Here is a 17,828-nt window from a genome sequence, read left to right as displayed (position 1 = left end):
CATGTTTGTTTGTTTGAAGATGCACGGTGCCATCCGTGGTTACTACAGCACGCTCCTTTATACACAGGGGTTCTGGTAAGGAGAGCAGCAGTTCCTCTCCAAGATTGCGTGTTAATGGAGACACACACAGCTTACTAGCACACACGTGTGGCGCCACAGGAACCTGCAAGGGAAAGGGGCCACACTAAAACAGGATGTCTAGACCAGTGCTCAGCAGACCAACTCATTCTCCAGGAAGCTAAAACTTTTAAACATCAAGTAGCAACATCCATTGTAAGTGATTTAAACAGCATTTGAAATAGAATAAAAACATAGTGGGGGAAATGATCAAAACTGGAGCAGACAGAATCTGGAGCAGTTGCCTATAGTAACCTATCAGCTTCTCTGTTCAGTTTGCTCAGAATGAAGCTGCACAATTGCTTTAGATTTTGACTGCTCCACTTTCTATAAATTCCCCTCATTGATTTTAATATCACTTTAAGAAAAAAATGCAGGTCCACAGAAATCCGTGATGTGTTCAAAACGCAAGTCCACTCATATATTCAGTACTGAGTTTTGAGGTAAAATAATTTAAGTTTCCTGTTTTGGTGAGTAATTGGAAAGTTTTCCTTTTAGTTATAAACTTGTGAAATCATTTATTGAGGAGGCTCACTGAAAGGTACTAGATTTGCATTAGACTAGCATTACTTGCTAGGCTCTACTAACATAGCACTGAGCAAACAAAAATGGGGAGGACTTACAAAAAGAGGATTTTTTATACCCTAAATACATTATAAGGCTTAGGAGAAAATGTACTTTTTCTCATACTTCTAAACCTGATTAGATATTTGAAGTTATGTTAGGCTATGTTGAATATTACCCATTTAATAAATTAGCACCAGTCTTTCTTATTTAATAAGGTGGTTAAATGTCCAATGGCGATATGCAAAGTGTACTAAACCTTACTATAAACCTTACAATCTAACTGTACAATCCTTGTACAATCTCCTTTAGATTTATCAAAATTATAGTACCAAAACTATTCAATAAAATCATATCCAAATAGGGTGGCCCTTGAGCTAGAGTTGTTGGTGGATCTAAAGGAGTTTGTAAAGTAAGATTGTAACCTGCTTTGTGAGCTTAACCCATGGCATCCAATTATATAAAATATTTTAACTCATTCAATTCAATAGACATAATTTTGATTAGTATGGGAAATAGTATTTTGCTAAGTCATTAAACTTTGCACTACCTTGATATTCCTCCCAAAAATATTTCATCTGAGGTTTTAGGGTGCATAATTTGGGGTTAATCTGAGGTCTGAAGGCTCACAAGTTGGGGCTGATCTAAATTGTGAAGGTGCTAAACTGGGGCTGCTCTTAGTTTTGAAGGTGCAGGAATTGGGGCTGATCTAATGTGTGGAGGTGCAGGAATGGATCTGAAGACTTATGTGAAGGATTTGTGTGTAAATCCGATATCTGAAGTTACATGAATCGGGACTAATCTGAAGTCTAAAGGTGCATGAACTGGGGCCTATCTAAATGTATTTAACTTGTCATTATCAGTACAGCTATGAGTGCAAAAATCAAAAACAAACTGTACAGCTACCACACTACTGTTCACTGGCACACCAGTTGTCGAATGCTTAATGTGGAAAATGTTGCTGACCCCTATTCTATAAACATGATCTAAAGTAGATCTATTTCGTTTCAACAGTCCACAGGTATATCATTGGGGAGTTTGTAATTTGGATCAGCTCATTCTGACATCCAGCGTCAGCTTATCTACTAACATGCACTTTGCAACCATGCATACATGTTTGCAGTACATTTGTGAGTAGTGGTTCTCACAGTTGCCAAACTTTCCCTGTACCTCCTCTTTTAAATGCTTGTAAGAGAAAATCATGTTCCGGAAAGTTTTTATCTGTGGGTGAAATTGAAAGCTATTACTGAAACACTATGGGTTTCTGGGGAACCACATACCAGCTTAACCTATTATATAAAGTGAACTTTCATTGAACAGTGGACCCTCCTAATCATTTGTTTCCCCTGAGGAGTTTGTTTCTCATTCTGGGAAATGGTTTGTAACTTTTAGAACAAGTACTGCTAAAGTTGACAGTCATAAAGGCAATATAAATGGCATAATCTGACAAAGTATTTTATGTATATATATTCTTTTTGGTAAACTATGCTGGCAATTTTTTTGGGGGGCTAAAATATATATAGGTCACGATTAATTAAACATGTTTGAAAATACAGGCAGTAGAAAATAAAGGCTTTTGGCTGTGCATTTTTAATTACATTATTAAGCTAAAAAAAAGCATGTTTTTATCAGTCTTTACCTCCCTCCCCACAAAAAAATGCAGTTCATCCTAAAACGTCTAGTAGAATTAAAATTAGTCCTGACTCCTGGTGGGAATTGGATTAATCCTCGGTTCGACATTCAACTAAATTATTTTAGAAATATGTAGTAAAATGTTGATCCAGATGCACTCTACTATGATTTTAGAGTTACATAGCAGAATGTTCTTTTACAAAAAGCATCCAACTCTTTTTTAAACACTCTACTGTATCTGCCAGAGCGAGTTTCTGTAAAATACTGTTCCAGATTTAATGATTGTTACAGTAAAAACCCTTTCTGCAGCTATATAATAAACCTTTTTTTTCTCCTACACAACATGTACAACATGTGTTTTTTTGTCTTTAGTGGTGGCTATCAAATAAACAGTTCACCACTATATTTTCTATATTGGTCATTTAAATAAGTGGTCATATTTCCTCTCAATTTCCTCATGGTCATGTGTATTTAAAGGTAAAACTTTTTTGACTTTGTGTATTGTAGTGAAGGGTTAGAAAGGGTTAGATTTTTGTTGCTGTCTGTGTCACGCCAAGGGAGATTCACTCTAAGCCCATGACCACCAGGAATAGATGGGAAATCCCCCAATGGGTACACTTTTGCTGGTGAAAGCAGCTTAAAATAGGATTTCCTCACATTTGAAAGATTTTGTTTCAATACATGCAGAGTTATGCTACAATGAGAGTCCATAAAGGCCAGATAGCTGAAAGTGCTTACAAGACAATGTTACAGTCTATGAGTCACCCTCATACCCCAAGAAGTACCAGGCCTTATAAATGTCCTGATTGTAATATGGCTGATGTTTTCCTGATTAATATAGTCAGAAATTGTTCTTGGAAATGTACTTGTAAGAATTCTTTGGAGTGTGTCTTGGGAATTTATGACAGACTGGTGTGAGGCAAGTCTAGAATGTACCTCTGCTTGCATTCTAGGGAGTTCCCCTTAAAATGCTGTTGGGGCAGCTTTGCTAGTAGAGGTATTTCCAAACTGAAAAGTAATGTAAAAAATGATCCTGGTAAGAAACTATACAGATGGTGGGTGGGCTTACTTTAGTCAGGATGGGAGTAGAACAGGGCATCAAGAGTATCCATGATTGCAATAGGTGGCAGAAGTGTCCTCTCAAAAGGGGCCAAGGGTTACTCTTTTACATGGTTACATTGTATTTGAGGTTGAATAAAGACACAAGTCAATCAAGTTCAACCTATTACGTGTATGCATGTGATTCTGCATGTGTATGCGTGTGTATGAGTCCCTGTGTGATCTTGTTTCCAAATGTCCCTTTACCCTTGTATGTTACGGTCTCTGAGGAAATTTTCCAAATGCTTTTTGAATGATTCAACACTCTCAGCTGAAATCATTGCTTGCAACAGCGAGTTCCAGACCCTAACCGCTCTAACTGAGAAGAAGCCCCTACGCCCCATGTGCTGAAATCTTTTCTCCACCAATTTTAGGTGGTGGCCTCTAGTCCTTGTTATGGAGTTTACAGTATAAAGATTATTGCTGATGTTGCTATCACCATTGAACATCAAAATCATGTCCCCCCTTAATTTCCTCACTTTCAGCGTGAACATGTTTAAATTTAGTAACCTTGTCTCATAGCTTTGGTCCTTCATCCCCTTAATTAGATTGGTTGCCCTTCTCTTGACTCTTTCCAGCTCAAGGACATCCTTTCTGTGGATTGGTGACCAAAACTGGACCGCATACTCCAGGGGAGGCCGAACAAGCGATCTATAAAGTGGCAAAATGATAGATTTGTCTCTACAGTACATTCCCTTTTTAATACAAGACAGTACTCTGCTTGCTTTGTTTGCTGCAGCCTTGCATTGCAAGCTATTATTCAATCTGTGGTCTACAATGACCCCAGATCCTTTTCCATTTCTGACTTCCCTAGTGGAGTTCCCATTAATATGTTTTCCGCTTGCCTATTTTTAACCCCAAAGTGCATTACTTTACATTTATCAACATTAAGCCTCATCTTCCATATAGTTGCCCACTCTCCTGTTTTATTTAGGTCCTCCTGTAAAGCTATAGTTTCTGAGTCCGTGTCTATTACCCTCCTGATTTTAGTATCATCAGCAAACATGGAAACATGGCTATTCACGCCCTCCCCAATGTCCCTAATAAACAGGTTGAATAGTGTGGGGCCTAGCACAGATCCCTGCGGCATGTCCCTCATGACCCTAGACCAATCTGAAAAGGACCCATTTATCAATACTCTTTGGACATGTCCCTGTAGCCAGTTCTCTATCCATGTACACACTCTTGATGTGGTTACATTGAAATTATTAAAAAACTGGGTCAATGTTGTGGGACTTTGTGTGCTCTGAGTGGAAACAGAATGGAGGAAATGTGAAAAATCCCTGTGTAAAGATGCACCTAGTGAAATGAATAGAGCATGATTCAGCATGAAAAGGGTCACTGAACAGATGTGAAATTAATTGTCATGTGAGTGTTGCGCCACAAAAGAGAATAAAGATGCCCATACACCTACCGATTATCGTACGATAAATGCAGGAAATCCCGCGATCATACGATAATCGGCAGGTGTGTGGAAGGCGTGCAGCCGTTTCTACTGTACGGTCGCACGTCTTTTGTCTAACGAGCATGTTTGAAAACCAGCTGAAAAATCGTACGATTTTCGGCGGATTTGTGGCGAAAATGCCAAAGACAAATGCCGCACGGGCCGGTGTGCGCAAGCGCACGCACACTGCCCGTTCAGCATTGCAGTCATCAGAAGCCCTCCCCTCAGCGGGGCGGGCTTGCGATGATCGCAAGTATGATCTGCCTGTCCAAGATGGGCAAATTGTACGTTTTTTAATTACCTTACAACCATCGCAAGATGAAATCTTGCGATGGTTGTAAAGTGTATGGCCAGCTTAAGGCTAACCAGTCAGTCCCCCTTTGCCAAATAGCAGACTGCTGCAGGAGTAGCATGTTTGTGAATATGCATGCAATGAACTTATGTCTAAGTCTGTCCAGCCATATTAATGGGCACTCTGACAAGGCTGATGCCTGAGGGAAAGGTTTTAATCTGTGCTGAAATAGGCCAAGAGTCTACCCAGACCAAGTGTGAAATAGAGGACCCCTGTGAGGGAAAACAAACTGATGATGAATAAAAATGGGCACTAGTCCTAAAATGCACTCTCCTGTGTGGATTGAGGTCTTGGAAAGCTCTTCTTTTGGAGCTAAAGCTCACAATTACTATAACATATGATCACTTTTGATGTTGCCATTGTTAACCTAATCTTCAAGAAGAGGGAAAACAATTAATTATTAAGAATAAATGTGCCTCTACTTTATGAGCTTGGCAATATTTTCATTTCTGTATAATACATGAGTTAAACATAGTTAGCCACACTAGAATAGAGCAATCAATTCTGTTCTTGATGACACATCTTGAAAAAGAAGATCAACATATTTTTGCTTCAAGAAATTGAACCTGTGGTCAAGACCTAGGCCGTTAAGCAACCTTCAGAGCATTTTAATACACAATTAGCTGGCATTGCTAAGTAGAAGTAAAGCCTGAGTTGATCAAATTAGATAAAAGATGAGTGCAGTTGTTCTCATTACTGTGATGAAGGGTGCACAGATTTGCTATCTGTGCTCCTTGATGGTAAATGGTGCTAATGAGGCCTGATGGATACTGTGCTCCTAACAAGACTTGCAGTAGAGAGTGATTGCAGTGGAAATAGATTTGATGAGATGCTATGCCCTTTGTAGTGTTTCTGGTGCTGACACTCTGTGACATAATCAGGTCACAAAGCCGGTCATAGCCATCAAAGAAAGCTATCTCTTCCTACCTCATTACTAACATACATTATTTATTTGTAAGCCCCTAAAAATTGCTGTAGGCTGTTTGTACTTATTTTTGAACTGTTGTCTATTATACACATAGACTAATGAAACACAGGTTGCTTTCAATAGAGCTTTAATTAGAGAGAACCCAGAAAGCAGTCCATTCAAAACCAACAGAGGGTTACAATAAGACTAATGTGTTCAACAAAGGATTGGATATAGGAAAGCATTAAAAGCAATGTGGACTTAAAACATACAAATGAAAGGTTAATGCATACCTACTGAAATCCTCTGGACAAATTCAATTTAAAATGTGACTTTAATGCTTTCTTTTCTTTTGTGAACTGTAGTTGTAGGAATTACAAAATAGTAAAGCTATATAAAAATGCATTTTAAAGCACACGGTAACAGTTCACATAGTTTCTTTCAATGTGCTTTCTCCTTATCTTGAAGAAGGTGAAGGGGTGACGATACTTAAGAATAGGGGAAAACACCACCAAAACATTAAATCAGCAGACAATAAATGTAACCTGCAACAAGACTAGCTATGTCTCTCCATGACTAGTTATCTATTTACCTCTCTAAGGCCCAGTTCACACCTAGGCGTTTTGTAGCGCGTTCCTACGCTCTGCATAATGCTCAAACACCGAAATCCTATTATTTACTATGGGTATGGTTCACACCTGGGCGTATTACAGGCCGTATGAACGCGCTACAAAACGCCCTATGCCCAAAGAAGTGCAGGAGCTTCTTTGGGGCGTATTTGACGTGCGTATCCATTGGGATACAGCCAGGTAGCCCTCAGAAACTCGTGTTTGTCGCACGGTTTTTACCGTGAATCGCGGTAAAAACGTGCGACAAACGCGCATATTCGATACGCCTAGGTGTGAACCCAGCCTAAGGGGTCATTCTGCCATTACACCATGCTGGTGTGTGATTAAGTAATTGTCTAATACAATCTTTTTGGACTCAATAAAAGCTGTAAAGATACAGAAAAGCTAGGTTTTGCAGTGTAGATAGCATTAAGTTCTTTCTTTGAGCTTCTACTACACCATTCCACTCTTAAGGTGCCCATACACCTTACAACCATCGCAATACTTTTGTCTTGCGATGGTTGTAAGCTAATCAAAAGCTTGTATGATCTGCCCATCTTGGACAGGCAGATTGTACTTGCAATCATCGAAAGCCCGCCCCCCTGGGGGGCAGGCTTCCGATGACTGCAATGCTGAATAGGCAGTGTGCGCTTGCGCACACTGGCCCAATCGGCATTTGTCTCCCGAGCATGCCACAAACCCGCCGACAATCGTACGATTCTCGGCGGGTTTTCAAACATGCTCGTTAGACAAAAGACGTGCAACCGTACAGTAGAAACGGTTGCATGCCTTCCATACACCTTGCGATTATGGTATGATCGCAGGATTTCCCGCCATTATCGTACGATAATCGCAAGGTGTAGGGGCACCTTAAAATGCTATTACTTTGGTTGGTTATGACAAAATATTTATGCATTCATGTAGTCCCTAACTTCAACCACATAATGGATACCACTGGACTTATCTTAGCACAAGGAGTTTTTAAGAAAACAAACCTCTATTATCAAGCTATTTATTAAATAGGTGTACAAAATTAGTTAGGCATACTAACTTTGCAATCCCTACTACTAGAACACTGTATGATCTGGAAAAGAAAAAAAAAAGATGTTCAAGTAATAAATTCCAATTTACACATATAAAGTGTAGATCAGCTTCCAGATTTCGGGTTTTGATAATAGCCAGATGTTTCCATTCATTTTAAACAACTGATCTACTGTATTTAATTTGCTATCCTGCCAGAACTTTTTTTTCTATTTTATCTTTGTAATGCTTCCCCCCAAAAATGATACTTATGATATATCAAGAAAAGTAGCATGCAGGCCCCCATCACAGTACCTGACTGTACAGATGCAAATAGTATAGGGAAGGGTGTTTTACTAGTTCTATTTTTGGGTGACAATGTTTTTTTTCATGGTGTATCATTGGAAAAATGTTTTTTTTTCTGTAAGTTGTGAGTTGCATTCAGGCTACATGCTATAATTGACAGTGTGTCAGTATCCCGTCATCCTCATTATTTATGCACAGCAATGGAAGTGGAGGCTAGTATAGTGATGATAACTCTGGAAACACATCTCATGCAGTTTTTCATGTTTGCCAGTTTTGTCCTCATGGTAAGGAACTAAAACATTACCTTCTCGTTTTCCTAAAATACACATAATGATGGAACTCTTCATCTTCCTTCTCTACATCTATACTTCCACCTATGAAAAGTTATCCACATTGAGTCCCCAGCATCCCCTAAATAAAATTAATTATTTGGCTTTAATGATAGTGTACATCCTGGCTGTGCTGCATTGCAGTGAGTGTGTGTGTGTGGGGGGTACTTTACTTATGCGGCAGGATGTTTATAACAGAGGAGACTCTGTAAGTCTCTTCTGCCAAAAAGCTTCTTAGTGGCATTCCGTTTTTTTCTGCATACTGAGCCACGCATTTGCAGCTCAGTGCACAGACTTGGTATGCCAAAATGAAGTAACTCTTGTGCACATGCATGGGAGCTATGTCATAAGGGCCCAAGCAATCATGCAGCCAAAGACTCAAAACCCGAAAGAGGACCCATCCAAAGATGAAAGTACCGTAGAGCGTAGCGCCGGAGGTGATGGGTTTGGCAGGTAAGTCTGCCAAATTGTGTTAATATGCTGTTCATACTAGTTCATTATGGCTAAAAGCTCCTGGGGAACCATTTTTTTAAATAAAAAAAAAGAGAGCTTTTCTTCCACTTTAAATGGGAACATCTGTTTTTGTTACAGCTGTCTAAGAGGGAAGTGCCTCACTTACTGCCGTGTCTCTAGAAAAGGAAGGGAAGATACATTTTGCAAAACTTGAAAAAAAAGTGCGAGCCCTATCTCTTCCACACTGTATATAAATCTAAAAAAAGTTTTGGCTTTAGATGTACTTTCATTTGGTTTAAGTCAGACAAAGAAATGTATGTTACTTTGATGAAAAAATATACTCTAAGTTAGGAATAGTTGAGACTGGTCAGGTGGACTCCTGGGAAGAGTACTTACATGGTAGGAGGTGAGCTGGACCTTGGTTCAGTGTTTATCATCCTCTCCCTGTTATGACTGTGAAGCTGTTAGGATTAATTAGTCTACTGGTACATTTGTAACAACTCTGGAAATAGCACCTTTTTGCTGCTGTCATAACCTTCCCTCCTGTTCCTGACATTATGATTATCATCTCTCCTGCCACCAACATTGTTGGGGTTTTTTTTGGTTGAGGGGGGTACTGGAATGAAATGTTTCATTTCCTTAAGTAAATAGTACATCTTTGTCAGAAAATGTCTGAAACAGCATTATTATTATTTTACAGTAGTTAAAAGAGAACTATGGGGAAACCTTTGTATCCCATAGTTCTTGTAAGGGTCACGGGAGGACATATACTACAGTTCACTATATGCTTCACAGCCAGGACAGATCCCGACAATACTGTCGAGATCCACCCTGCTAGCTTATTGACAGCGGGCTCCCCCTCCCCCGTCCATTCCTCTAATCAGCGCTGGAGGATAGGAGAGGGGAGGGGGAGACAGATAGGAGACAGTCACTGCTCTCTGCAGGGAGATGATTGGAAAGTGAGCGAGCAACGGTATGTGTTTGCTCACTTCCCGATCTATTGAGCCGATGTGTGACAGTTTAATTGTAATGCGTCGGCTCTGACTATGCAGATGAGTGATAATCACTCACCTCATAGTTCTCCTTTAAACAGCACCTAGAAAAATAAAAAAACTTTCAGAACTGAATTTGAATTTGAGCTCTAAGGGTTGGGTATGGAACTGCCAGTCAGCTCTTAGCTATAAAATTAAAGCTAAAGTCAAAGGGTAGATAAAGTGTAATCATTTTGTATATGCAGTGGTACAATATGTAATAAAGATTTACTTTAATACTACCTCTGTACAGCTCAAACACTAAAAAGATTAACAATGCTGTGCTGGGCAATGTAAAATAATTTCCTTAGCTGAAGAGACAAAATCAGCATAATTCTTGTGTATAGGAATGTGATGAGAAATTCCGGTTTGTCAAACTATGGAGCATTTTAAGCTGAAAACAGGATATTGAAAACTTTATCTCTATTCCAGAGAATAACAATTTTCTGATGAAACAAATAGAAAAATGTCATGCAGCTATGCACGGATACTATCTAAATTCTCTCAAAGGACATTTTACTATAAAATGCATTTGGAAACAACAGTGAGATTATGCATGGAGTGATTTGGGTAACTGAGTATAAATTCATAAAAATAATGGCAAATGCATGCTTATATAATGAAAATGTTAGCATTTAAAAAATGTATGCATATTTAGTCAATTTTGACTGTGATTGTTTACATTGTTTTTGTCAAGGAGTACATCTACTGCGTTTAAGAGTGCAAATCTCCTTGTCAAAGTGGGAAAGTCAAAACAATAGACAAACATTATTTAAAGTAAACCTGCAATGAGAGGTTTTATCCTTTGATAATTTTCTTACAAAACAAATGGAAACTTGATGTCTATGTGTTAAGAGATGATGCTACTTACCACTTATGTGCACAGCTTGTGAAGTCATCTCCACCCAGGAGCATCTGCAAATAAGCTACATTTTTGTTAATAGTTAAGGTACTTAAATGCATTTTTTTGATTTAACTCCTGAGTTTAGTGTCACTTTAACCCAACTATTCCAAGAGAATAATCTCTATCCCTTATTCCCACTGTCCCTGCTTAAAATCTGCATAAATAAACTGCATACAAGTTGGCAGCTGCCTCATATATAAAAAGGTTTTTACTACTTCAGGCTGTTGCACGTGCTCTTATACAAATTAAGTGTCCTAAAACATTTTAGTTATGTCAGTACTACTGACACACATATAAAAACTGGAATAAAATGTCATACAAGTGCTGGAGTCTTAGTCCAGCTAAGCCCAAGTCTTTCTTGCTAAAATCCATCTATTCTTTTCAAAATATTTTAGTCATAGCAGATAGCTTCTAATATGTTGAGAATGTATTGGATATGTCAGGCAGCCTGTTTTGCTGGTTGCAGCCCTGTCGGGTGTGGGTGTAGGTGTCTGTGTGCCTTGCAGGCTGTAGCACTAGCCTGTGGCTTAATGAATCTGACCACAAACACCCCAGCCCTGGGATTGGCCTTGTCTCTGGTGGCTCACTATTTAAGCATCATCAACCTGTGCCTCTCTGTGATAGTTATTGTTACACCAGCTATCTCAGCATATCCAGTCCCTGGAAATCTCCTTGTCTGTCTCTGGTTCTAACCTTGGCCTGCCACCAAATTATAATTTGCCCACTGCCAGCCCTGACCTCAGCCTGTGCCTGGATTACTTTTGCCAGCCACCTCCCCTGACCTCAGCCCATGCCCACATTACCCTTCACCAGCCTTTGACCTCAGCTGGTCCCTAGATAACTTTCTGGTTGTGTCTTCCATCTTCGGTCCATATCTCTGCTTGGTATCTGAAGCTGGCCTGTGGCATAACTCAGTTAGAGCATATAGTCTAAGTCCTGGGGGCATCCAAGTAGGCACACTTGCCTTATGAGAACAGCAGCTGCTATAGGTGGAACAACTTGTCACTATTTGCTCAGACTATGTGCATCCGCAGCCAGTCCTAACAGTATACAAACTGTCATTTCTTGCAAGTCATACATAACTCAGTATATTACCTTAGTCTGTCTGACCAGACTAAACCCAAACAATGAATTTGTCTTATTTGCTCCCTTTTGGTTTGTTAACTATACGATTGAAAGAGTTTTGTTATATCTGTTCAATAAGTGCAAATGAATAAACAAATACATGAATAAGTAAGCACTTGTTGATCCTGATGGTAATCAAGTGAGCTCATAATGTCCTGTTCACACTGCAGTGTTATAGCAAGCATTCTCATCAACCCTGCCCAGTTCACCTGTTTGTACAAAGAACCCATTCCTAATCTTATGCAGATGTGACACGGGCTGTGACAGGTGACAGGGACATCAGTATTTGGTAGTCCTGCCTTAGGGTGACAACACTGCTCCTCCAATGATATAGTCCAGTGCGTGACTGTTAACCCCATGACAGGAAATGTAATGCAGCCGCCACACACCAGTCCGGTGAGCTGCAATATATGATATTTTTGTTTTTGGGTTTAGATACATTTTAACTCTTTGCTTAGTTTAAAATGTAATATGTCACAAAGGGAAGAATTCTTAGCCATGCAGTCATTTCCTCATTAATTTGGAAAAAAAAACAACATATGTTGCTGTATGGGTTTAGGTTGCAATGTAATACTAAGTACATTTTGGACAAAGAAGTTTTCAGTAATTTATTTTTGCACAGTCTGGGGAGAGAGCAATGTTGAAGGCTACCATATCTATGCATTTGTCTTCTATATCCAGTTGGTGCTTTAATAGAAGGTGCCAAACGGCTAACTACTTAGCAAAGTCAGCATGAGTGTAAAAAGACAACACTATTTCAATGTTATTGCTGTGTACATCAACACTGTGTTCTTACATCATGTTTGATAGATTAGCTTTTTATAGATCTAGCTAACTAGTATTTTAATCTAATTGAATAGCCATATTACATATTTCTGATTTTAAGTAAACCGGACACTAATTTTCAGCATGTCATGACTGGGTAGGTTTAACCCAGTAAATGATATTATTCCTGTAAACTGAGGTTTTTGTTTTCTTTTGTGGTCTAAGAAATGAAAGAAAATATAGTGGGGCTGGAGGGCATGATTTTTGGCATTGCCAGCTAATAGATGGGAAATTGACTGAAAATCGATTGCAAGGGATAGAAGGTAAATGTTAAATGGTTATACTTTGTTATTTTAAAACTGAGTATCCAGTTCTGCTTTAAAGGTAAAAACTAATATGGAAAAAAACGTTTGGGGTTTATAGTGTTTTGTTTGAGTCCCTCTAAATCATTTGACACTCTGATGTCGACCTTATTTATAGAGTAATGTACAAGGTGAAGCAACATCACACATCATCTCAAATCCTTGTATTGGTGTTTTAAATAAGATCAATTGTGCCTACATGGTATGGTCAAACGAATAAAGATCATTTTGGTATTTTGTTATAAAATAAGTGTTTTTCCTTATGAGCAACAAAAATAAATGCAGTTTTTGTGTTTCAGATTATTGGAACAATTCCACTTATGCCAAATCCAGTATCATCAAATCAAGCAGGAGGTGGAGCTCAGGGACTTCAAATGCAGCCCATCACACCACAACTGCTGACCAACGCCCAGGGACAGATTATTGCCACTGTAATAGGGAATCAGATTTTGCCAGTGATCAATACCCAGGGTATAACACTCTCACCACTCAAACCCGGACAACAGGTAATGTGCCTTTATTTTATTTTAAGGACCAACTGGAATTATGAATGCATAATTAAATGGTGGCTGTTGCTCCAGTGACATTACAAATACAGCATTTTAGTCACATTTTGCTTCTTTTTTTTTACATTGCAGCTTTTCTGTACACTGAACATACCATTGTAGTCATGTTTAGGAAAATAGGCTCACCTGAGTGATATATGTACTTTGTTTATTTTTTATATTTTGTTTAATTTTTTTTTTCAATGTGGACATTGCAGTCTGTAGCAAGTAAGAACTATATAGTCATACTTGCCCCTATTCCTAAATTGATCAGCGCTGAAAAAAAGCATTGCCTTCTGGGATACTGGGAAGGCTGTGAATCCCAAATCTTACATGAATGTGCTCGTGTATAAGGCTTACAATGCCTCTTTCCAAGATTTCTATGTTCACCACATACTGACAGAAAAGAATCACTGTAGCCATAATTGATCTTCATAGAGACCAGACAATACAGAATGCAGTAATAAAGTCCCTTATGCTAAACATTCTGACAGCAGATCATTGTGCGTAATGCCAAATGTTAACTACCTGGAACAGACTCCATTCATATTTATTACCAGAGATAGTAGTATCTATATTGACTCATGCTGCCGGCTGGTTGGAAGCCATGGCATATGCAGATCCTCCTGGGTGGAGATGACTTCTTCACAAGCTGTGCCCATAAGCGGTAAGCAGCATCATCTCCTAATACACGAACATCAAATTTCAATTTGTTTTGTAAGAAAATGATCAAAGCATAAAAACCTTATTTTATAACATAAGCTTACATTTAGAGGCAATTCTACATCTGAAATCCAAGCTATTTAAAAACCAACAATGCAGTATTCCACTTACATTCTTTTCAGGCTAATAGAGGTGCATTAACTGTATATAAATGTATTGAGGGGAATTTATCAAAACAGGGGAAGACAAAATCTGGAGCAGCTCTGCATGGCAACCACTCAGCTTCTCTCTTTCATTTTCAAAGAGTAACTGAAAAAACTGACAAGAGAAGCTGATTGACGACTATGGGCAACTGCTCCAGATTCTGCTCCAGTTTTTATAAATACCCCCCACCCCCCAATTGTATACTGAATTATTTGCTAAAAACAACGTACTATTGCTGTCTTGAAACAGCCAAATTGTATTGGGGCTACCATGCTTTAGACCCCCAGAGCAGTCTCCTTTTTGGTTGTACTATATTTACTTATTTCCAGTAAAGTTTTTTTTATCATTATTTCTAATATGCTGTCTTAAAATAAACATTCATTCTGACAATCTGTTTTATTCTTGGCTTCATCATCCTCTTGAAAACATTACAAGCTGTAACAGATTTTTCATCTGCCTGGTTGTTACTACATTACATAACACTGCAGCTAAAAGTCATTACCTTCTTTCTATATACTGTATGTAGCAGTTGTGATTGCTTCATATTGGAAAAATCTATAAAATTTAAATAGCAAATAAATAACAACAGTTGCATGAGAATCAATGTAAATTAGCACTTTATTGGTAAATGGACTTTTTGGGATTAAAGTTTGGAAAGGTCAAAGGACCTCTTCACATGCACAAGCGTGTAAATGCTCTGGTTGATTGGTTGGCAATACAAAGTTGATTTGGTTGGCAATAAAAAGCTGAGCTGTATGCATGTACAAGATTTGCAGGCCGTGATCGTATGCATTCATGCAATCTAATAGTCCACTTGATGTAATATTATCACGTCTGTCTAAACCTTTTCATATGTCTAAGTGGCCATACACTTCCATCACTGCAAAGCACAGTAACACATTACCGCAAAGCACAATGCATGATGTCCTGTGCATTGCACTGTGGAAAAATGCAGCCTACCCAATTTTTATGTGCTTTGTAGTGCATTTCAGCCCATTCATTTTGAATTAGCTGTTTAACACACCGCAACTCAATACAATTAAACTCTCAACGCATGTCTAATTCTTGCAGGGCAATGTGTGTGAATCTTAAGTTTATCCTATATCAGCCATAATGCTTTCTATGAAATTCATGTGCAGTATACATGTGCACCAGCAAAAAAATCGTTTAGTTTTGTTTCGAAAAAAAAAAAAATTGGTTTCGTTTTTGAAAAAAAAAAAATTGTTTAGTTTAGTTTTGTTTTTCAGGTCCGAAATTAAATTAGTTTCGGACAAAATTCGTTAGCGGTAGTCCTGCCGAAATTCATTTATGAAAAAAAAAACCAACAACTTCACTCTCCCATGGCTGGACTTGAACCAGCGAACTTCATAATGGCAATCAATGGCAAGTATGTACCTCTAACTACTACTCTATAGCCTCTATACTTTAAGCATTTTTCTGCAGTCTGTAAAAAAAAAAAAAAAAATTTGCTGCAACGGAATTCGTCCAATAGCAAAATGAGAAATTACATTTAGGTCAATAGGAGAATGCCAATTCAAAAGCAAAGAAAAAAAAATCTTTATCCCCTACCTTACCCGGGACTAGAACCTGCGACCTTAACAATGGCAAACCTGTCCCCTACCCTCTACGCTATTGCTTATGTACTTTAAGCAAGGAACTGTTGGAGAAGGCAACTGTTGTATTTTTTTTTTAATGTCGCTTTGCTGCAACGAAATTCGTTTAATAACGAAATCGGGAATTTCGGATTTTTTTGCATTCGTCTTAGCTTTAATTCGGAATTCGGATGCATCCGAATCTCCGAATTTCCAAAAATTCGTCCAAAATGAATTTCGGAACGAACTGAATCGCACATGTCTAATGTGCAGCCTCTTGTGGATAAAAAAAGCATAAAAGCATTGTAGTTGACTATGAGTCAGTGGCATGATCCATAAAGGAGAAATTGGTGACAAAATCAAACATGGAACATCAGCATGATTGTTGCTGGAGTGCTTTTGATTTTCCTCATCTTGACCAGACAAGAATTATGATGTTTTGCACTGTGTGGGAAGAGAAATTATCTTATGAACAATTATGATTATTTGAAATGGGTAGAGTATTTATCTGATGAAGGATGGTATTATGTTTAACATTTCATCAAACACAACATTTATTTGCATGGATGCTCAATTAGTACATAAGAAGTAGGAAAGGGTTGCATGGAAAGTAGGATGAGATAACCTAGAACATAGGATACAGGAACAAGAGCTCAGTAGCCTGTATATGCAAAATAAAAAAATCTGAGTGATATCAATCTAAGAGACTTCAGGAAAACTTCATGATACATTTTACAAATTAAAATGGTTAGAAGTACACTGGTCATGAGATAATTATGTAGGTTGCAGATGCTTACTTCTGCTTTTGAGAATGTTGGCTGTAATGTTATTGTTTTGACTTAAATGTTGTCTGAAACACTGACCTGGAACAACAATAGAGATAACGAGCCATGACACTCACTTACAACATACCATGACTCAATATTAAACTCTCAGCAATACTTTTTCACAATAAATATAAATTGCCCAACGACCTGGGGATTTTAACCTCTGACTTTTATCTAAAACTATTTCTGTACACAAAGTAGAAAAAAGAAGGAAGGAAGAAACAGGATTTGTTAAGTTGCCCACACTCTACCAATTATCTATTTATTCAATGTATTTAATCAGCCATTCTCAAGAACATATTAGAGAATGATGTCAAAGGGAATGTACTCTACATCCATTGAATTCTGTTATTTCACTTCTTGACACAAAACTAAATTCAGTGCTGAAAAGAGTCACTAATAGAGATTTCTCTTGTTTTTTGTAATATTGATTGTCTTCCGTGAGAAAAATACAACTTCTCTAGTGATATTTTATTATAACATAACATTTAGAAAGTCTGTAAATGGCAAGTGTTTAATTTATAGAATTCCTCCCTTGACTGTAGCATCAGGTGGCCCTCAATATGCCCCTTGTCAGCACATTTTTTACCTCCCTGATTACCACCCTAGGGTGTAAACAAAAAGATGTTATCACAGTGACCATTCATTTGACATACACAGAAAAAAAACTATAGGGAAAAATATCTGTAAAAAATAAGTCAAGGCAACTGGACTTGCTGTATTTTTCTTGAAGACGTTTCACTGGTCATCCAACCAGATTTCTCAATTCAGAATGACTTGTACAAGAAATTATCTGGGAATAAATATGGTGAATGTTGCTCCAATCCACATAATCTGTTAGTCACAACCATGTGTTGATCACATTTGAATACTTGGAGTCTAGGAAGTGTTATTAACCTGCCCAGAGAGAGGTGTTAAAACAGCATTGTATGTTGCAGACAATAGATGTCTCACCCCCCCCCCCCTCCCCCACTGACATC

The 17,828-nt window shown here is 38.2% G+C and overlaps 1 protein-coding gene across 1 annotated transcript in view; it reads left to right on the top strand.

Annotated features, from left to right (window-relative positions):
- POU6F2 (POU class 6 homeobox 2) overlaps positions 1-17,828 on the top strand; it is a gene marked incomplete at its 3' end in the record, with an annotated part of 305,002 nt that overhangs the window by 283,898 nt on the left and 3,276 nt on the right. The window contains exon 7 of the mRNA XM_018558767.1: positions 13,317-13,523. Within this exon, the coding sequence (XP_018414269.1) occupies positions 13,317-13,523 (207 nt within the window). The remainder of the gene's footprint in view (positions 1-13,316; positions 13,524-17,828) is intronic.

This window comes from Nanorana parkeri, unplaced genomic scaffold, assembly GCF_000935625.1.
Source record: "Nanorana parkeri isolate BGI_ZX_2015 unplaced genomic scaffold, ASM93562v1 scaffold357, whole genome shotgun sequence".
Classification (NCBI taxonomy): Eukaryota; Metazoa; Chordata; class Amphibia; order Anura; family Dicroglossidae; genus Nanorana; species Nanorana parkeri.
The sequence above is the reverse complement of the archived record's forward strand: the minus strand, read 5'-3'. Positions and strand labels throughout refer to the sequence as shown.